This window comes from Scyliorhinus torazame, chromosome 10 (genome assembly GCF_047496885.1).
Source record: "Scyliorhinus torazame isolate Kashiwa2021f chromosome 10, sScyTor2.1, whole genome shotgun sequence".
Classification (NCBI taxonomy): domain Eukaryota; kingdom Metazoa; phylum Chordata; class Chondrichthyes; order Carcharhiniformes; family Scyliorhinidae; genus Scyliorhinus; species Scyliorhinus torazame.
In genome coordinates, this window is record NC_092716.1 from 116,034,034 (window position 1) to 116,056,333 (window position 22,300).

Genomic DNA, 22,300 nt, shown 5'->3' on the forward strand with positions numbered 1-22,300 from the left:
TAGGTCTTGTTGCATGTGGGGACAGGCTACTTCTATATCTGAGGATCATGAATGCCAACTTGTGAGTTTTTAAATCTACCTCATTTAACACAATGGCAGGGTGGTGGTGCTACACAACACGATGGAGGGTATCTATTATGTATTGCTTTTTTGTATTCTTTCATGGGATGGGGGCATCGCTGGTAAAGTCAGCATTTGTTGCCCCTCTCGAATTGCCCTTGAACTGAGGGGCAATTAAGAGTCAACCACATTGTTGTGGGTCTAGAATCACATGTAGGCCAGACCAGGTAAGAATGGCAGGTTTCCTTCCCTGAAGGGCATTAGTGAACCTGATGGACTTTTACGACAATTAACACTGGTTTAATGGCCACCATTAGACTTTTAGGTCCAGCTTTTTAGTTGAATTCAAATTCCATCATCTGCCATGATGGGATTCAAACCACGTCCCCTGGAGCATTAACATGGGTCTCTGAATTGTTTGTCCAGCAAAATACCCAGTTATACCCAACAATACCCCAGTTAGGGCTGGTTTAGCACAGTGGGCTAAATAGCTGGCTTGTAATGCCGAACAATGTCAGCAGCATGGGTTCAATTCCCATACCAGCCTCCCTGAACAGGTGCTGGAATGTGGTGACTAGGGGCTTTTCACAGTAACTCCATTGAAGCCTACTTGTGACAATAAGCGATTATTATTGGGCAGCACGGTAGCACGGTGGTTAGCACAATTGCTTCACAGCTCCAGGGTCCCAGGTCCGATGCCCGGCTTGGTTCACTGTCTGTGCGGAGTCTGCACGTTCTCCCCGCATGTGCGTGGGTTTCCACCGGGTGCTCCGGTTTCCTCCCACAGTCCAAAAATGTGCAGGTTAGGTGGATTGATCATGCTAAATTGCCCTTAGTGTCCAAAATTGCCCTTAGTGCTGGGTCGGGTTACTGGGTTATGGGGATAGGGCGGAGGTGTGGGCCTGGGTAGGGTGCTCTTTCAAAGAGCCGGTGCGGACTCGATGGGCCGAATGGCCTCCTTCTGCACTGTAAATTCTATGGCTATGGTAATACCACTACGCCACCGTCTCTTCAATGTCACACTTCTGGTGTTGTCAAGAAACTTCAGACTTTGTTAGGAACAAGAAGGTACAGGAGATTTGTAGCTCCAGGCTGCCTTGGAGCAGCACAGAGCTGCTGTCTTTACATATTTACTACATGGCTGCTAGATGTATTCTGCCTGAGACAGGACTCCACCCTCTGGAGTGATCACTCACTCTTGGATCCTACTAAGGACTGTGGGGTGGGTCACCTTCTAATACTGTCATGGACAGATGACATGTAGGTTTATGAAGATGAGATCTTTTGGATCATGTTGGTTCCCTCAACACTTGCCACAGACTCAATTTGCAGATATTTCCTTCAGGACTTGGCTAGCTCAGTCAGTAATGGTGCTCTTGGTAATCCATCTTGAGGACCCCACTCAGAGTGCATTCTGTGCTCATGTGTTTCTTCCAAATGGTGTTCAACATCGAGAAACACAGGTTCATCAATTTAGGAGGGGGGGGGGGGGGCGATATGTGGTAACTAGAAGAGATTTTGTTGCCCATGTTTGACCTGATGCCATGGACTTCATGGGATCCAGAGTAAATGTTGAGATTACCCTATGGAAAAACCCTCCCGACTGTATACTAGTGTGCTGCCACTTCTGACGGAGTGACAGGACAAACCTCGGGATGGCGATGCTGGTGTCTAGGATATTATCCGTCGGGTGTCATTTGGTGAGTCTGCCTATATCAGGCTGTTGCTTGGCTATTCTGTGGCAGACTCCCCAAAGGTGGACTTTGCAGGGTCAACAAGTATGGGCATGCCGTTGCTGTTCCCAGTGCCTTGTTTGGGGCTCGGAGGCCCAATCAATTTTATTCATTTTTGACTTTTCTATAACGGTTTGGTACATCTGAATAGCTTGTTGTGCCATTTCAGATGGCAGTTAAGAGTCAACCACATTGCTGTGGGTTGAGAGACACAAGTAGGCCAGGCAAAGTAAAGGCAACAGATTTCCTTGCTATAATAACTCATAAGGAAGCTGTCATGAAGATGAATTTATTTATATATTTTCAATAGCCTGTGTAATGCAGCATCTCACTCCCAGTACAATCCTAGGTAGGAGGATTTGTTTACACCAGGCCCTGAATTCTTTTATACCTTGCTCATAATGATCCCCAGGTGATTGGCCTGCATACCTACCTCAGGAGCTCATGCTCTATGAGTCCCACAGGGAGACCAATAATTGTTTCCCCATGATCCCCGTGGGGATTGTGACACCCTTCTCCAGAGATCGAAAGTCCCCTATTAGCTGCCACTGGCAGAGGCCTTCTGCGCCCCTTAACCCTTGGCTGTGCATTGACTTGCAGTGGTTCTGGGTCATGTGCAGTGTAACGGGTAGCTGAACACCGCTTCCTGGCAGACCTCTGAAGAGAAACTGGAGGGCCCTTGGTGCCGGACACACAGTTGTCTGTCAGCGCAGATACCTTCGCGTCCGTATCGGAACCCGAGTCATAGAACATTTGCTGGGCCAGATGGGACAGCCCAGACTGATGGGCCCTCAACGTAAGGGGTGCCTCATGCTGAAGTGATAGTTGTACTACCACCGGTGAAACATCTCGACAGGCAACCTCATGCCCAGTCAAATGATCCACATGCTTTTTAAGGGTCTTACCCTAGACTCAAACTCTATATGCGACTGTGGCAGTCTGGTCCAGTACCACTCCCGGAAGCCACAATGCATCAGTGCCAAAACTCTGTGCATAAATGGTGCCCCCGTCACGGAACGTTCGCTCTGGTGTCTCTGAACCAAGGTAACTCTTCTGCAACGCCAGATGCTGCTCATCCTTGGCCCCAAGGTTTGGAAGAGTATTATTCAACCGAGTCCTGAGGTGTCATCCCAACAAAGGTTCAGCTGGTGTAATCCCGGTGGTCACATGCAGCGAAAACGGTAATTGAATGAGAAGCGCCAATTATGTGTCCATAGACCCAGTCCACTGCTTTTTCAATCCCCATTTAGCCATTTGGACCACCCGTTCTGCCAGTCCATTAGAGGAAGCATGATAAGTGGGTGTCCTGAATAATTAGGAACATGGAGCCCATGAACGGACCAACAAAATCCGCGTGGAGGTGAATCCATGGGCAGTGGGCCATTCCCAAGGGTGGAAAGGAGCCAACGATGGAAAATTCTGAAATTTCCTGCACACCGGGCAGTCTTTTACAATTCTCTCGATGTCCCCATCGATACTCAACACCAAACATAGCTCTGGGCCATGATTTTCATGTTTAAAACTTCCGGATGGCCAGCATGCAAATCCTGTAACAGGGCTCCGTCCCTGAGGAGGAATTACCACTTGAGCACCACACAATATTAAGCCATCCTCCAAACTCCGTTTGGAGAACTTCTGAGCGGAGGGTCACAGTGACGCCAGAAAGGTCTCCTTTTTACCACGTTCGAGTAAACTAAGGCAAAGCTTTGCCAACGCCAGTTCCCTCTGTGTCTATGCACGCACACCGGTAAGGGGCGGGTTTCTCCGCCGGCGGGATTTTCCGTTTTGCCGGCGCCCGGGGGTTTCCCGACGGCGTGGGGCTGCTTCACAATGGGAAACCCCATTGACCGACCGGCGTAACAGAGAATCCCACCGGCGGGTCGGGGCAGGAATGTGGCGCGGCGGGGCGGAGAATCCAGCCCAACGTGTCCATAAAATTTGTGATGAATTTACCATAATAATTATCAAGGCTCAATATAGACCTGAGCTCAGTGTCGTTCCACGGGGTGGGGGCCCTCTTGATAGCCCGAAAACTATCCTTGACTGAGTGCAGCCCATCACTGTCCATACCTTGGCATGGAAAACACATTTACTTTGTTTCAGTCCTCCTGGAGATTAGCATGTGCTCCAGCTAAATGGAACCGGTGATAAGCACATCATCTAAGTAGATGGCCACTTTTGGCAAGCCTTGGAAGATATTTTCCATCATTCTCTGAAATATCATGGGGGCTTACAAAACTCCAAATGGAGGGGGGGTATTCGAACAACCCTCGATGTGTGTTTATCGTGGCAAATGTGCTAGACTCTGGGTCGAGCTCCACATGGAGGGACACATAGCTCATGCCTAGCTTCGTAAAAGAACAGTCCTTGGCCAACCGAGCATATAGACCCTCGACCCGGGCATTGGGTAGCAGTCCAACCGTGAAGCCCAGTGTATGGTAAGTTTGAAGTCCTCACACAGCTGGTTTCATCACTGGCACCACAGGCACAGCCCATTGCGCAATTAGGATTCAGAAATGATAACACCGTTGAATCTCAAAATTTGGTGTTTGGACTCGCTTGTTGGAGATGGTAATTGCCTGATACTTGTGTAGTATAAATGTTATTTGCCACTTGTCAGCTCTAGAACAAAGAGAACAAAGAACAAAGAAAAGTACAGCACAGGAACAGGCCCTTCGGCCCTCCAAGCCTGCGCCGACCATGCTGCCCGTCTAAACTAAAATCTGCTCCACTTCCAGGGTCCGTATCCCTCTATTCCAATCCAATCATGTATTTGTCAAGGTGCCCCTTAAACGTCACGATCGTCCATGCTCCACCACCTCTTCCGGCAACGAGTTCCAGGCACCCACTACCTTCTGTGTAAAAAAGCTTGCCTCGTACATCTCCTCTAAAACTTGCCCCTCGCACCTTAAACCTATGCCCCCTAGTAATTGATCCCTCTACCCTGGGAAAAAGTCTCTGACTATCCATTCTGTCTATGCCCCTCATAATTTTGTAGACCTCTATCAGGTCGCCCCTCAACCTCCTTCGTTCCAGTGTAGAACAAACCGAGTTTATTCAACCTATCCTCATAGCTAATGCCCTCCATACCAGGCAACATGCTGGTAAATCTCTTCTGCACCCTCTCTGAAGCCTCCACGTCCTTCTGGTAGTGTGGCGACCAGATATGAACACTATACTCCAAGTGTGGCCTAACTAAGGTTTTATACAGCTGCAACATGACTTGCCAATTTTTATGCTCAATGCCCCGGCCAGTGAAGGCAAGCATGCCGTATGCCTTCTTGGCTACCTTCTCCACCTGTATTTCCCCTTTCAGTGACCTGTGAACCTGTACACCAAGATCTATCTGACTGTCAAATACTCTTGAGGGTTCTACCATTCACTATGGTATGTATGGACAATGATGAATGTTGTCCAGGTCTTGCAGCATACTGGTACAGATTGCATCCATCTGAGGATTTGTGAATGGTGCTGAACAGCGCAGCACGGTAGCACAAGTGGATAGCACTGTGGCTTCACAGCGCCAGGGTCCCAGGTTCGATTCCCCACTGGGTCACTGTCTGTGCGGAATCTGCACATTCTCCCCATGTCTGTCTGGGTTTCCTCCGGGTGCTCCGGTTTCCTCCCACAGTCCAAAGACGTGCAGGTTAGCTGGATTGGCCATGATAAATTGCCCTCAGTGACCAAAAATGTTCGGAGGGGTTATTGGGTTACGGGGATAGGCTGGAAGTGAGGGCTTAAGTGGGTCGGTGTAGACTCGATGGGTCGAATGGACCTCCTTCTGCACTGTATGTTCTATGAACACTGTGCAATTGTCAACAAACATCCCCACTTTCTGACGTTATGATAGAGGGAAGGTCATGAGACAGCTGAAGATTGTTGACCCTGGGACAGTTCTCTCTGGGACTCTTGCAATGATTTTAAAAAAGTCAATTTAGAGTATCCAATTCTTTTTTTCCCAATTAAGGGGCAATTTAACATGACCAATTCACCCACCCTGCACATTTGGGGTGTTGTGGGGGGGTTGTGGGGGTGAGACACAGGGAGAATGTGTAAACTCCACAAGCATAGTGACCGGGGTCTGGGATCAAACCCGGGTCCTTGGCGCCTTGAGACAGAAATGCTTACCACTCCGCGCCCCTGGGACTCCTGCAGTGATATCCTGGGGCAATTATGACCCCAACCAGTGGAAAGTTTTACCCCTGATTGCAGTGACTTCAGTTTTGCTCAGGCTCCTTGATATCACACCCAAACAAATGCTGCTTTAATGTAAAGTCCCTTTCACCTCACCTCTAAAATTTATCTTTATCATACATGTTTGAACTGTTGCTCTTTCGGCACCGGTGTAAGGTCGCCAATTAATAATGATGCTCTTTATCAAATGATACCACCACAAGGCTTTACCGGATATCGATCAAATGACCACACAACCAGTTAGTCAGTTCAAGTTCAAGATGGTTTATTACACACAAGGATTACTTCGCCATGCAACACAAAACATTACAAGTCAAACTACACCTAACAACTACAATAACCTATACTTAACTTCAGGGAAACCGGTTCCATGCAGATGGACCATGCCTTTGTCTGGATCTTGCATGGCTGGGTGGAAGAAGTGGCTCTGTTTCTGCTGGGCTCACCCGTCTGGTAGCGACCGTTGGTCTTGAACTTGTCTGTCTGGTCGTTATGCTGCACTTGGGTTGGCATAGGCCGGATCCAAGCGAGACCGAACACATGGCTGTATTGTCAAAACTGGCTTGAGTTTTCCCCGCCCTTTTTGTGGGCAGTGTCTGGGTCACTGTTAATCAATTCTCAGGGTTCACTTCCGGGTGCGGCTATGCAGAGCTAGGTCGCATATTCGGTAGCTCCCGCTTGGAACGGACTTTTGGGCTCTTTTACAGGGCCCCCACGGCATTTGTTTGACATTTCCCGGTGTGGGAAGAAGACTGCAGCATTCCCCTGACAGTGTCCCCCAGGAATGTTATGTCTTTTGGCTACCAGACCCGGCAGAAACAGTAAAAGATTTGGCTGCAACAGGATAAACAGGGCCTCTTCCAGCATGCAGGCGGGGGAAGGGCAAGCTTAAAGCTGCAATCTGACTTGACTCTATCAAAGGTGAATTCTAGCAGCAGAGGGAACAACTGTGAAAAAATCTACCAAGGCCATTGAATAAGCAGGGACAAGGCTTCCACTGGCGGCCATGGAGGAGTGGGTTGCGCATTCGGCAGCTCCCGTCTGGAACGGACTCCCAGACCTTTTTCAGGAGTTTCCATTGACTTTTTGGGGCAGACTGGTGAAGCGAACACTGCCAAAAGGATTCCCTCTCGACTTCCGGTTGCGGCTATGCGGAGCTAAGCCGCATGATTCGGCAGCTCCCACTACCACGGACTTTCGGGCTCGTTAGAGGAGCCCCAATGGAACTTTTTTTTTTTGACGCAGCCCGTGGGGAAGGGAAGAGGGAGGTCCCCCTCCAACTTCTATGAAACGGACCAGAAGTGTAACGGCCAAAGGAGAGGCACTGGAGCAACGGGTGAAGCGAGGGAAAGAAAACAAAATGGCGGCGGCCAGGGACAAAGGGGAGCTGCAGGAGTTCATCAAGCGCTGCTTCGAAGAGCAGCGCGAGGAGATGCGCAAGGAGATGTTGGCGCATATGCTTTCGGCAATTGAAGGACTCGGGATCACCCAGAAGGTCCACGAAGCTAAAATCCAGGAGGTACAGAAAGGAGTCAGTCAGAACGAGGATGAGCTCGTGGGCCTGGCGGTGAGAGTGGAGCAGAACGAGGCACTACACAAGAGGTGGGCGGGAAGTCTCGAAGACCTGGAGAACAGGTCGAGGAGAAAGAATCCGCAAATCCTGGGTCTCCCTGAGGGAGTGGAGGGGGCTGATGCCGGGGCATACGCGATGCCCGAGGCAATGATGGGCACGAAGGCCCCTTCGAGGCCGCTGGAGTTAGACGGGGTACATCGGGTGCTGGCGAAGAAGCCCCAGGCAAATAAGCCGCCAAGGGCGATGGTGGTGAGGTTCCACCGGTTCACGGACAGAGAGTGGGTCCTGAGATGGGCCAAGAAGGAGCGGAGCAGTAAGTGGGACAATGCAGAGATCCGAATATACCCGGACTGGAGCACGGAGGTTGCAAAGCGGAGAGCGGTTTTCAACCGGGCCAAAGCGGCGTTGTACCGGAAAGAAGTGAAAGTCGGAATGCTGCAGCCAGCGGGACTGTGGGTCACATACAAGGACCAACACTATTACTTCGAAACGCCTGAAGAGGCATGGACCTTTGTACAAGCCGAAAAGTTGGACTCTAACTGAGGATTTGTGAGGGTGGGGGGGATGTTTTGGGGTTTGATGTGTGATGGTTGTTGTATATAGGGGTTCAATCACGCGCAGGAAATGTTACATGGGCTGGGGGAGAGAGACAAGGCCGCGACAGGAGCTGCGCCAGAGGGGGTGGAATGGGCTTTGGAAAGGCGGGAAGGGCAACGAAGGAATGCATATGGATTGGGAGACTCCCACGCGGGGAGGTCAATGGGACGGCGGGGGAAGCCAGGGTCAGCAGGCGTCAGTTGACTTACGGGAGTGACATGGGGGGAGCAAAAAAGCTAGACAGCGGTCTAGCGGGGGGAGGGGAGGGGGGGAGGGGGGGGAAAGGGTTGCTGCTGCACTGGCCGAAAGGGAATGTGACACAGAAGAGGTGGTCGGGACAGGAGTCCCTCCTCTGGGGGACTGGAGGGTGAGGGAGGCGTGGAAACGGGACTGGCCCAAAAAAGGAGATGGCTAGTCGGCGGGGCGTGGGGGGGGTGAGAGCCCCTCCAATCCGGTTGATAACGTGAAATGTGAGGGGCCTGAATGGGCCGGTGAAGAGGGCTTGAGTGTTCGCGCACTTAAAGGGACTGAAGGCGGACGTGGCCATGCTCCAAGAGACACGCCTGAAGGTGGCGGACCAGGTCAGGTTAAGAAAGGGATGGGTAGGACAGGTGTTCCACTCGGGACTGGACGCGAAGAATAGAGGGGTGGCAATATTGGTGGGAAAGCGGGTGTCATTTGAGGCCAAGACTATTGTAGCGGACAATGGAGGGTGATATATAATGGTGAGCGGTAGGCTGCAAAGGACGTGGGTGGTGTTGGTAAACGTATACGCCCCGAACTGGGATGATGAAGGATTCATGAAGTGCATGTTGGGGCGCATTCCGGACCTGGAGATAGAAGGCCTGATAATGGGAGGGGACTTCAATACAGTGTTGGATCCAGCACTGGACCGCTTTGTGGTGTTGGGTGTTCTGACACACAGATGAGCCAACACGGTTGTATATGGTACAACGCTATTTTATTCAAACTTACTATGTACAGTTTTGTCTTGACACTCTGGACGTGGGGGTTCCCTGCTTGTGATTTTGTAACAGCTCTTCTCTGTGTCTTTGTCCCCAGACCTACTGAACACCAGGTGTCGTGCTCGTGCTTTTTATGTGGTTGGTGTTCTTGTCTGTGATTGGTTGTGGTGTTGTGTGCTCTGATTTGCCTGTTGGTGTGTCCATCATGATGTGTGTGTTTGAATATCATGACATCCCCCCTTTTTACAAAGATATGTGCCTACGTGGTAATAAATATGATCGTGTCGTGAGTGCATCTAAGAGTGTGTGTGTGTCGTGTGCAGCATGTGCATATGACGGAACTATGTACATGGGGCGATGTCGGGTGCGTCACATGAACCAAGTTGTACCATAACATAACATAAATGCGAACGAGAGAAGAAAAAAAAACTTGAACAGTTGTCCAGTCAGACGACATCTGGAACGATAAACAACAACAGGTTATCATGTAAAATTGTGCAACTTGTTAGACATATGAACGGTGTTATAAGTCCAGTCTAATGGGCTTGCGACGAGTTCGGGTTGACCGCCTCAAGGGTGGATCAAGAACCACCGGCTGCTGTGCAGGCATGGCCATGGGTGGCGATGGAAAGGGCGTGATGTGCGGCAGCTCCACAAAGTCATCCTCGGAAGCCTGTTGAGGATCTGGCGTGTGCGTACTGTGTGGCTGTGAGCATGGAAGTCGGCGAAGGGCGCGCCGATTGCGGCGACGCACTGAACCACCCGGCATGCGAACCAGGAACGAGCGGGGAGCCACTTGTCGGAGGACTTCGGCCGGTGCTGACCAGCCACCATACGGTTGATGGACGCGTACTTTGTCTCCGGAGGACAGGGGGGGCAGGTCCGTCGCTCGTGTGTCGTACCGACTTTTCTGGCGATCACGCTGCATTTGCATGTTCCGAAGAACCGTCTCATGGTCTGTTGTTGGTGCCAGGATGGAAGGTACCGTCGTCCTGAGGGAGCGACCCATTAGTAGCTGCGCTGGCGAGAGACCCGTGGATAGCGGGGCCGATCGATAGGCCAGCAAGGCGAGGTTAAAGTCCGATCCGGCAGCAGCCGCCTTGCACAGGAGCCGCTTGGCGATGTGGACACCCTTTTCAGCCTTCCCGTTCGATTGTGGATGTAGAGGGCTGGATGTCATATGAGTGAAACCATATGCTGCAGCAAAGGACGACCATTCACGGCTGGCGAAGCAGGGTCCATTGTCTGACATGGCAGTCCTTGGAATGCCATAGCGAGCAAATGTTTCCTTGCAGGCCCCAATGACTGCGGACGACGTCAGATCATGGAGAGGCATGACTTCCGGGTAGTTTGAGACGTAGTCTATAATAACGATGTAATCTCTGCCGAGCGCGTGAAATAGGTCAACACCCACCTTCGCCCAGGGGGACGTCACCATCTCGTGTGGTAGAAGTGTCTCCGGAGGTTGCGCCGGCTGAAACCTCTGACAGGTTGTGCAGTTGAGCACCATGTTGGCTATGTCTTCATTAATACCCGGCCAATATACCGCCTCCCGGGCCCTTCGTCTGCATTTTTCGACGCCCAAGTGGCCTTCGTGTAGTTGATGAAGAATCATCTGGCGCACGCTGTGCGGAATAACGATCCTGTCTGATTTCATAAGGACCCCGTCTATGTTGGTAAGATCATCTCGCACATTATAAAACTGGGGGCACTGCCCTTTGAGCCACCCTTCCGTCATGTGGCGCATCACTCGCTGCAGAAGGGGGTCAGTCGCCGTCTCTGCGCGTATGTGGGCCAGACTAGGATCATCAGCTGGCAGATTTGCTGCTGTCAGAGTTACGTGTGCCTCAATTTGACGCACGAACCCCTCCGCATCTGGTGGTGTGCTCACTGCTCGGGAAAGAGTGTCCGCCACGATGAGATCCTTCCCCGGAGTGTAGATCAGTTCGAAATCGTACCTCCTGAGTTTAAGTAAGATGCGCTGGAGGCGAGGAGTCATGTCGTTCAGGTCTTTGTTAATGATGTTGACCAGGGGGCGGTGGTCAGTTTCAACCGTAAATCGTGGCAGGCCATACACATAGTCGTGGAACTTGTCCAGTCCAGTTAACAAGCCCAGGCATTCTTTTTCTATTTGCGCGTAGCGCTGTTCGGTAGGGGTCATGGCTCGTGAGGCATATGCAACCGGGGCCCATGACGACGTGCTGTCTTTTTGCAGGAGTACCGCTCCAATACCAGATTGGCTGGCGTCTGTTGAGATCTTTGTAGGGCGAGTCGTGTCAAAGAACGCCAGCACTGGTGCCGTGACCAGTTTGTGCTTGAGCTCCTCCCATTCCCGCTGATGCGATTGGTGCCAGTTGAATTCTGTCGATTTTTTTACGAGATGGCGCATATTTGTTGTATGAGAAGCCAGGTTGGGAATGAACTTCCCAAGGAAGTTGACCATGCCCAGGAATCTTAGGACAGCCTTCTTGTCAGCCGGTCGTGGCATGGCTGTGATGGCGCTAACTTTGTCTGCATCGGGACGGACCCCTGACCTTGAGATGTGGTCCCCGAGGAATTTCAGCTCCATCTGGCCGAAGGCACACTTCGCACGGTTGAGACGCAGGCCATTTTGTCGTATGCGGGTGAAGACACGTCGTAGACGATGCATGTGTTCCTGCGGAGTGGTGGACCAAATGATGATATCGTCCACATATACACGTACCCCTTCGATGCCTTCCATCATCTGCTCCATAATGCGGTGGAAAACTTCAGATGCTGAAATGATGCCGAATGACATCCGGTTGTAGCAGAATCTGCCAAAAGGGGTGTTGAATGTGCATAGTCTTCGGCTGGCCGGGTCCAGTTGGATCTGCCAAAATCCTTTGGACGCATCCAATTTGGTGAATATTTTGGCTCGCGCCAACTCGCTGGTGAGGTCCTCTCGTTTCGGGATGGGATAGTGTTCCCGCATGATGTTGTTATTCAGATCTTTAGGATCTATACATATACGGAGCTCGCCAGAGGGCTTCTTTACACAGACCATGGAGCTGACCCATGGCGTGGGCTCCGTGACCCTGGATAGGACCCCTTGGTCCTGAAGAACCTGCAGTTGTACCTTGAGGCGGTCTTTGAGTGGCGCAGGAACCCTGCGAGGTGCATGAACGACAGGGATGGCGTCCGGTTTGAGTCGAATCTTGTACGTGTATGGCAATGTCCCCATGCCTTCAAAAACCTCCTGGTTGTGAGCAAGGAGGGAATGGAGATTTGCGTGGAACTCAGCATCCGGGAAGTCGGATATCTCATCTGGAGAGAGAGACATAATGCGCTGTACCAGGTGAAGGACCTTACACGCCTGTGCGCCCAGTAACGAGTCCTTTGATGAGCCGACAACTTCGAAGGGGAGTGTGGCCGTGTGCATCTTGTGAGTTACCTGTAGCTGGCAAGATCCTATGGACGGGATGACGTTCCCGTTATAGTCAACCATCTTGAGCCGGGATGGCGTGATGGGTGGTTTGACCTTCATGGCCTGGACTGCAGAATATACAATCAGGTTGGCGGATGCGCCGGTGTCCAGACGGAAGGTGACGCGCGATCGGTTGACCGTCAGGGTGGCACACCACTCATCGGCTATTGATGGCATTGACCTTGTTGACATCGATGACGGAAACGCGGAAGGCATCCTGGTCATCTGCATCACTTAACTGGAAGTCTTGATGCGTGGGCTGGACGGTCCTGACTTGTCTGCGAGATTGTCGAGGATGTGCCGGATCCATGAGTTGAGCCGAACGACAGTGGGCAGCGTAGTGGCCCATCTTGCCACATCTGAGGCACTGTCGGTTTTTTGCAAGACATTGCCCTTTTAAATGTAGAGCTCCACAATTGCCGCACGTCATGACGTCACGGCGTTCGTTGCGCCACTGCGCATGCGCAGTGCGATCATGCGGTGGGCGCGCCTGCGCAGTGCGTCCCTCGTTGTGGCCGTTATTTTTGGCGCGCACCTGCGCGGGAGACCGCGAAAAGCGCGGGAAGCGGCCGCTGTCGTCCGGGCCGTGGGTCGGGAAGTAATCGACGGCCTGGATGCGTTCGACGTCGTGGGCGGCCTGGCTTGCCGATTCGACGGCTGGGGACCCCCTCCGTGCCAACTCGGACGCCTGAAATCGGGCAAAACGGCAGGTAGCATTTTCGTGGAGGACACAGGCTTCCACAGCAGACGCTAAGGTGTGGCTTTTTATTTTAAGAAGCTGCTGGCGTAGGCCACTGGAGGCAACGCCAAAAACAATCTGGTCCCTGATCATGGACTCTGTGGTGGTGCCGTAACCGCAGGACTGCGCTAGAATCCGGAGGTGCGTCAAGAAGGGTTGAAAAAGCTCCTCCTTACCTTGCAGGCGTTGCTGAAAGAGGTATCTTTCAAAACTTTAATTTACTTCAACTTCAAAGTGCTGGTCCAGTTTGAGGATGACCGTGTCATATTTGGATTGGTTTTCGCCTTCTTCGAACACCAGTGAGTTGAAGACGTCGACGGCGTGCTGACCTGCGTAGAAGAGGAGCATTGCAATCTTCGTTTCATCCGAGGCACTCTGTTTTTCGGTGGCACGGATGTACAGGTCAAATCGCTGCCTGAAGAGCTTCCAATTGGTACCTAGGTTCCCCGCGACTTGCAACGGCTGCGGTTTGTCGGTGCGGTCCATGTCCAGAATGGCAGGTTAGTAGGCAGGTATCGATCCACTCCTGTACCATGTGGTGTTGGGTGTTCTGACAAACAGATGAGCCAACACGGTTGTATATGGTACAACGCTATTTTATTCAAACTTACTATGTACAGTTTTGTCTTGACACTCTGGACGTGGGGGTTCCCTGCTTGTGATTTTGTAACAGCTCTTCTCTGTGTCTTTGTCCCCAGACCTACTGAACACCAGGTGTCGTGCTCGTGCTTTTTATGTGGTTGGTGTTCTTGTCTGTGATTGGTTGTGGTGTTGTGTGCTCTGATTTGCCTGTTGGTGTGTCCATCATGATGTGTGTGTTTGAATATCATGACACGCTTCAAATCAAGGACTGGAAAAGGCCGGCGACGGCCAAGGTACTTAGGGGGTTTATGGGTCAGATGGTGTGAGTGGACCCATGGCGGTTTGCAAGGCCGCAGGCCAGGGAATTTTCTTTCTTCTCCCATGTACACAAAGCCTACTCCTCTAGATTTCTTTGTTCTGGGTAGGGCGCTCATCCCGAGGGTGGAGGGGACGGAGTATTCGGCTATAGCCGTTTCGAACCATGCCCCGCACTGGGTGGAACTGGAGCTGGGAGAGGAGAGGGACCAACGCTCGTTGTGGCGGCTGGATGTGGGACTGCTGGCGGACGAGGTGGTGTGTGGGAAGGTGAGGGGGTGTATCGAAAGGTACTTGGAGGCCAACGATAACGAGGTGGTGGGGGTGGTATGGGAGGTGTTGAAGGCGGTGATCAGGGGAGAGCTAATTTCCATTCGGGCTCATAGGGAGAAGACAGAGGGTATGGAAAGGGAGAGGTTAGTGGGGGAGATTTTGAGAGTGGACAGGAGATACGCAGAGGCCCCGGAGGAAAGATTACTTGGGGAAAAACGACGGCTCCAGACGGAGTTTGACCTGTTGACCACAGGGAAGGTGGGGGCACAGTGGAGGAAAGCGCAGGGGGCGACCTACGAGTATGGGGAAAAGGCTAATGGGATGCTGGCACACCAGCTCCGTAAGAGGATGGCAGCGAGGGAAATAGGGGGAGTCAAAGATGGAAGATGAGCCACGGTTCGGAGTGCGACGAAAATAAACGAGGTATTCAAGGCCTTTTATGAAGAGCTGTACAGATCCCAGCCCCCAGCGGGGGAAGAGGGGATGAGACGATTCCTAGATCAGCTGAGATTCCCGAGGGTGGAGGAGCAAGAGGTGGCTGGTTTGGGGGCACCAATTGGGTTGGAGGAGCTGAGCAAGGGTTTGGGGAGCATGCAGGCGGGGAAGGCCCCGGGACCGGACGGATTCCCGGTGGGGTTCTACAGGAAGTACGCAGACCTGTTGGCCCCGCTACTGGTGAGGACCTTTTAGGAGGCAAGAGAGGAGGGGACCCTGCCCCCGACAATGTCGGAAGCGACAATTCCTTTGATCCTAAAGCGGGCAAGGACCCACTGCAATGTGGATCGTACAGGCCGATCTCGCGCCTCAATGTGGATGCAAAGTTGCTGGCAAAAGTGCTGGCCATGAGGATCGAGGACTGTGTCCCGGGGGTAATCCACGAGGACCAGACGGGATTTGTAAAGGGCAGGCAACTAAACACCAATGTGCGGCGGCTCTTAAACGTGGTAATGATGCCATCGGAGGAGGGAGAGGCGGAGATAGTGGCAGCTATGGACGCGGAGAAGGCCTTTGACCGAGTAGAGTGGGAGTACCTCTGGGAGGTGCTGCGTAGGTTTGGGTTCGGGGTAGGGTTTATCAATTGGGTTAAGCTCCTTTACAGAGCCCCGATGGCGAGTGTAGTGACGAACCGGCTAAGATCGGAGTACTTTCGACTGTACCGAGGGACGAGGCAGGGGTGCCCCCTGTCCCCCCTGTTGTTCGCATTGGCGATCGAACCATTGGCCATGTCATTGAGGGAGTCTAATAAATGGAGTGGGGGTGGTCCGAGGGGGAGAAGAGCATCAGGTGTCGCTATATGCGGATGACCTGTTGCTGTATGTGGCGGATCCAATGGAGGGGATGGTGGAGGTCATGCAGACTCTAAGGGAGTTTGGGGAGTTTGCGGGCTATAAGCTCAATGTAGGGAAGAGTGTGAGCTCTTTGTATTACAGGCGGGGGACCAAGAAAGAGGGATAGGGGACCTACCGCTGAGGAGGGCGGATGGGAGCTTTCGGTATCTGGGGATCCAGATAGCCAGGAGTTGGGGGACCCTACATAAACTGAATCTGACGAGGTTGGGACATGTTACCGCTCTCGCCGGCGGGTAGAGTGCAGTCAGTCAAAATGGTGGTCCTTCCGAGGTTTCTGTTTGTGTTTCAGTGCCTTCCCATCGTGATCACTAAGGCCTTTTTTAAGAGAGTAGGCAGGAGTATTATGGGGTTTGTGTGGGCGAATAGGACCCCGAGAGTAAGGAGAGGGTTCCTGGAATGCAGTAGGGACCGAGGAGGGTTGGCGCTGCCAAACCTGGGGAGCTACTACTGGGCAGCAAATGTGGCGATGATCCGCAAGTGGGTTATGGAGGGAGACGGGGCGGCATGGAAGAGGATGGAGATGGCATCCTGTAAAGGAACGAGCCTGAGGGCGTTGGTGGTGGCACCGCTGCCGCTCTCGCCGATAAAGTATACCACGAGCCCGGTGGTGGCGGCAACGCTAAGGATCTGGGGCCAGTGGAGACGGCACTGGGGTGCAATGGGAGCATCGGTGTGGTCCCCGATCAGGGGTAACCACCGGTTTGTCCCGGGGAAGATGGACGGGGGGTTCCAGAGCTGGCATTGGGCGGGGATTGGAAGAATGGGGGACCTGTTCATCAACGGGACGTTTGCGAGCCTAGGGGCACTGAAGGAGAAGTTCGAGTTACCCCGGGAAATGCCTTTAGATATATGCAGGTGAGGGCTTTTGTGAGGCGACAGGTGAGGGAATTCCCGTTGCTCCCGGCACAAGAAGTTCAAGATAGGGTGATCTTGGGTGTATGGGTCGGGGAGGGCAAGGTGTCGGAAATACACCAGGAGTTGAAAGAAGAGGGGGATGCGCTGGTAGAAGAGTTGAAGGGTAAATGGGAGGAGGAGCTGGGGGAGGAGATCGAGGAAGGTCTGTGGGCTGATGCCCTAGGTAGGGTTAATTCCTCCTCCTCGTGTGCCAGGCTCAGCCTGATACAATTTAAGGTGGTCCACAGAGCGCACTTGACAGGGGCGAGGTTGAGTAGGTTCTTTGGGGTAGAGGACAGATGTGGAAGGTGCTCAGGGAGCCCGGCGAACCATGTCCATATGTTTTGGTCATGCTGGGCACTGGGGGGGGGGGTTCTGGAGAGGAGTGGCGCGAGCAATATCTCAGGTGGTGAAAGTCCGGTCAAGCCAAGCTGGGGGCTAGCAATATTTGGAGTAGTGGACGAACCGGGAGTGCAGGAGGCGAAAGAGGCCGGCATTCTGGCCTTTGCGTCCCGAGTAGCCCGGCAAAGGATCTTGCTAATGTGGAAGGAGGCGAAGCCCCCCAGCATGGAGGCCTGGATAAATGATATGGCTGGGTTCATAAAGTTGGAGAGGATTAAGTTCGCCTTGAGAGGGTCTGCGCAGGGGTTCTACAGGCGGTGGCAACCGTTCCTAGACTATCTCGCGGAGCGTTAGAGGAAGGTCGATCAGCAGCAGCAGCAAACTTGGGGGTGGGGGCATGGAGAGGACGTCCTGGGAGGGGGGGGGAAGGGGGGACTGCCTGGGAGGGTGGATGAGCAAGAGATAACATGAAGGGTTGGGGAAACTGGCACGTACAGGTGAGGGCCAGTGTACAAAGCTGTGTAAATATATCATTTTGCCATGCATATATCTTGCTCTGCGCGATTTCTTGGTTTTTTTTGTTACGAGGGGGGGGGAGGTAATTGTTTGTAAGGGAGAAAAATTGTGTTAAAAAACTTTAATAAATATATATTTTTTTAAAATTCTCAGGGCTCCACCCTTTGATTGGTCATATCCACATCACTTTTGGGGTGGGCGTCAGTGACCAATCCTGGGAGGGCTCCGGGAAGCAGGACCTCGGTGCCACGTAGTCTGGAAAATGATGCGATGGACCTGATGGTCCCATTATTATTTTAATCGCCTTGAATGGCCCATTTGCAGGTGTGAATTCCTGCATACTTCTGGGCTGCCGTTTGCAAAGATACAAGCTGCAGCTTGTCTGTGTCCCAAACCTGGCCATAATTCCCATCATTCTTTGCAGGTGGCCATCTCAGATGGCTACAGAACCAAGGCTGGAATGAAGTTTGGGGCGAAACAATCTGGACAGAACCCAAACTGAGCATCAGTGAGCAGGTTATTGTTGAGTCAATGCTTTTTTAAAAATAAATTTGAAGTACCCAATTATTATTTTTTTCCAATTAAGGGGCAATTTACCATGGCCAATCCACCTACCCTGCACATCTTTGGGTTGTGTGGGTGAAACCCACGCAGACACGGTGAGAATGTGCAAACTCCACACGGGCAGTGACCCAGGGCCGGGATTCAAACCCTGGTCCTCAATGCCGCAGTCCCAGTGCTAACCACTGCGCCACATGCCGCCCTTTGTTGAGTCAGTGCTGCTGGATGACAATGTCAATAGCAAATTAATTTGCTTTGTCGATGTTTGAAAGCAGATAAATGGGGTATTAATTAGTCTGATTGGATTTGTGTTGTTTGTTGTGGAAAGACTACACCTGGACACAATTGTCCACTCATAAATGTTTGCGGTTCAGCATCAAAACCTCTGCCTTGGAATATTTTAAAGGTGCTATTCGAATGCAAGTTTCTCTTGTTCCATTGCACCCTCCAGAAATTAAACCAAATCTTTTATGTTGCAGCTTTAAGTGGGACATTGTGAAGTTTAAGCCACATTATTCAATCACCCCTGTGGAGGGCTATGTCTCCCCGGGAATGGATGTGTCCTTGGAGGTGGCATTCCATCCTGATGAAATTCATGCAGACATTCGATTGGAAAACGTGCAGTGCTTCATTGAGGGATCTAAACCTCTCCAGCTCTACCTGACCGGATCATGTGTGGCAGCAACAGCTATGAAAGAGGTACAAACACTAGCCATGTGCAAATTAGCTTCTCTGTTCAACACGTTAGAACAGGGACTACACTTCAAAAATACTGAACTGTCTGCAATATGTTCATGACGAATGTTAAAAGAATACTTGACTTTTGTTTCTTCCTTTTTCTTCTTCTCGCCTCTCTCCCTCACTTTCTTTCTTGAGACATGGTGTAAATCTAGTATAGAATCATAGAATTTACAGTGCAGAAGGAGGCCATCCGGCCCATCGAGTCTGCACCGGCCCTTGGAAAGAGCACCCTGCTTAAGCCCACGCCTCCACCCTATCCCCGTAACACAGTAACCCCACCTAACCTTATGGACACTAAGGGGCAGTTTTGCATGGTCAATCCACCTGACCTGCAGAGTTCAACTGTAGAAGGAAACCAGAGCATTCGGAAGGAACCCATGCAGACACGGGGAGAAAGTGCAAATTCCACACAGTCACCCGAGGCCGGAAGTGAACCTGAGACCCCGGAGCTGTGATACAGCAGTGCTAACCACCGTGCCAGCTCTTTATTTTACCTGAAACCACCAATTTCTCAGCTGGGTTAAATTTGTCCCTTATCGGTCCATATCATCCAGTCCCTGAATCGTCGGGAATGGACATAAGTTGGGAGATGCGCATCAGGACTCTTTCCTGGCAAACAGACATACCTGGGAAGATTATACCTCCAATGCACTGATTTCCACTGCCCCAAAGCCTGCATAAATTTGGACACAGCTCAGACAGAAAATTGGGCTAGAAGCACAGGACTTACCGGGAAACTTACCCTGGAAATGCTACACTATTTAATACCTGGTCTGACTTAGTGATTAACTAGTGTAACTCAACTGAGCACCACAACTGGCTCTCCACCCCACCGCCACCACAATCACCCCTCCGAGTCGACCTGACTGCCACCCAAACACCCAACCTCCCCAGTCCACCTGACTAACCCCCCCCAACTTGACCGAGTACCTCCCCAATCACCCAATTACCGATCAGACGCGATCGCCTGACTGTCGCTTCTCTCCACCTCCCCCCTCCCCCCGGACCAGAAAAGACTGCCCCACTGGCCACCCAACTATACCCCCTGATGCTACTACCCACTTACCATCTACCAACCTCCCCCACTCATCCACCTATCCATGTCCTAGCTTACTCACCAACTGAAAGATTTGAACCTTTCAAAACCTACTTGAATAGTACGAAGTCTTACAACACCAGGTTAAAGTCCAACAGGTTTGTTTCGATGTCACTAGCTTTCGGAGCGCTGCTCCTTCCTCAGGTGAATGAAGAGGAACACTTCAGCAGTCAAGGGCATTCAGCCTCTGATCTCCGGGTAAGCGTTCTCCAAGGCGGCCTTCAGGACCCACGACAACGCAGAATCGCCGAGCAGAAACTTATAGCCAAGTTCCGCACACATGAGTGCGGCCTCAACCGGGACCTGGGATTCATGTCACATTACATTCATCCCCCACCATCTGGCCTGCGAAATCCTACCAACTGTCCTGGCTTGAGACAATTCACACCTCTTTAACCTGGGGTTACCCCATCTCTGGATCTGTAAAGATTTAATCACCTGCTAATCACCTGCTAATGCTCGCATTCCTAGCATTGTTTGGCATCTTTGAATTTGTCTATATATGTGTTTCTGGAACAGACCTCTTCATTCACCTGAGGAAGGAACAGCGCTCCGAAAGCTAGTGACATCGAAACAAACCTGTTGGACTTTAACCTGGTGTTGTAAGACTTCGTACTGTGCTCACCCCAGTCCAACGCCGGCATCTCCACATCATGGCTACTTGAATAGGGCTGCTTTGTTATGAAAAGCGGATGTGTTCTCCCTTCTTCCATCTCTCTCGAGCTTGCTCTGGTGAAGCTGATTGGGATTGGAAGATATAGCTTAAAAATTGAAAAAGGGTTGGGTCACAGAGATCTTCTCAGGCAGCATCAATAAGCTCAGCATCAACCCCGACTGGAAGATTTGGAGTAGTATCTGCTTCTAAATTCCTTGACCTTACCATTCTGAAGCTGCACTGGTGGTAATCTACTGCAAATAAATGCGACCCGTCCATAAGACACTTGGTCCCAAAATATCTGCAAGGCCACAGAGCACAGAGTGTGCTAGGTGAAGCAGAGAGTCAAGTTGGCGCTTGTTGTTGACTGTTGTGTTCATGACAAGTGTGTGGCTGGTCCCATATGCCAGACTTTTGAGTGAACTTTTTTCATTCATGACAGCAGCAGCACATGGGATTCCACAATCAGCCTTAGTCTGTGTGGCAGCTATGATTCACATGCCTACCTGGAAAACAACAGTAACTCAGAATAATTGGCCTCACTGGAAGGGTATAAACTGAGAGTGAAACTCTGAAACAGTAACGCACCAGAAGGATGCAAGCTACAACTTTATTTGGTGCATGTTTAAGATTTTAGTGAAGCTGCGTTAAACTCACGTCTGAATTATCATTTGTATGCATCGGAAACACCGGGTGGAATTTTCTCATTTTTTAACTAAGTGTCAACTCAGGCAGGAAAAGCATTGTGCTGCCTGCCTGCCCCACTATTGGCCTTACCCGCAATATCTTTTTAAACTTATTTAAAATAAATGCTGTAGGCGGGTCCCATGGCATCTTGCTGGTGGAGTGGGCTCTGACTGAGCCTGATTGAGCCCACCCCGCCAGAACCTCATCCTTCAAGAGATCAAGGGTGCCCCGATCTAAAAAATATAAAAAATATGGATCCCCCATACGGACATGGAACCCACCACCCCACTCATAGGGGAAATTCTCCACCTCCCAGGGACCCCCAGCGAACCTCCCCAACAGAAGCTCCTGCCGCTACACATGGCAGTATCTGGACACCATTGATGAGTGTGTAATCATGTAGGCAGGAGAAGCTGGGCAACAGCTGGTCACAGGGTTCAGTGAAATCCCTAATCCACAGGATCAGGTCTTCCTGATAATGCGGCTTGGCAAACTGCTAACATGAGAGGTGCCTGCACCCACACATCCGGCTGACCTGAAATCACCTTCAGCTTCGTGTCTCGATTTAGACAAAAATCCCAATCTAAGGGCAGCATGGTGGCGCAATGGGTTAGCCCAGCTGCCTCACGGCGCCGTGGTCCCAGGTTCGGTCCTGGCTCTGGGTCACTGTCCGTGTGGAGTTTGCACATTCTCCCTGTGTTTGCGTGGGTTTCGCCCCCACAACCCAAAAGATGTGCAGGGAAGGTGGATTGGCCATGCTAAATTGCCCCTTAATTGGAAAAAAAAATGAATTGGGTCCTCTCAATTTATAAAAACAAAGAAAAGCAAAAACCCCAATCTTATTCCTCTGACGTAACGGAAAGAAGCAACATCCCACTGGACTGTAATCCTGCCCCACACACATTTCCAAGCAGCTAGATGCAGAAGACCATGAACTGAGCACCATATTGTTTGGAACGGGTGCAAAATTCACAGAGCAGCTG

The 22,300-nt window shown here is 51.5% G+C and overlaps 1 protein-coding gene across 1 annotated transcript in view; it reads left to right on the top strand.

Annotated features, from left to right (window-relative positions):
* Positions 1-22,300, top strand: part of hydin (HYDIN axonemal central pair apparatus protein) — a 1,604,351-nt gene that overhangs the window by 1,502,371 nt on the left and 79,680 nt on the right. The window contains exon 81 of the mRNA XM_072518656.1: positions 18,618-18,837. Coding sequence (XP_072374757.1) covers positions 18,618-18,837 — 220 coding nt within the window. The remainder of the gene's footprint in view (positions 1-18,617; positions 18,838-22,300) is intronic.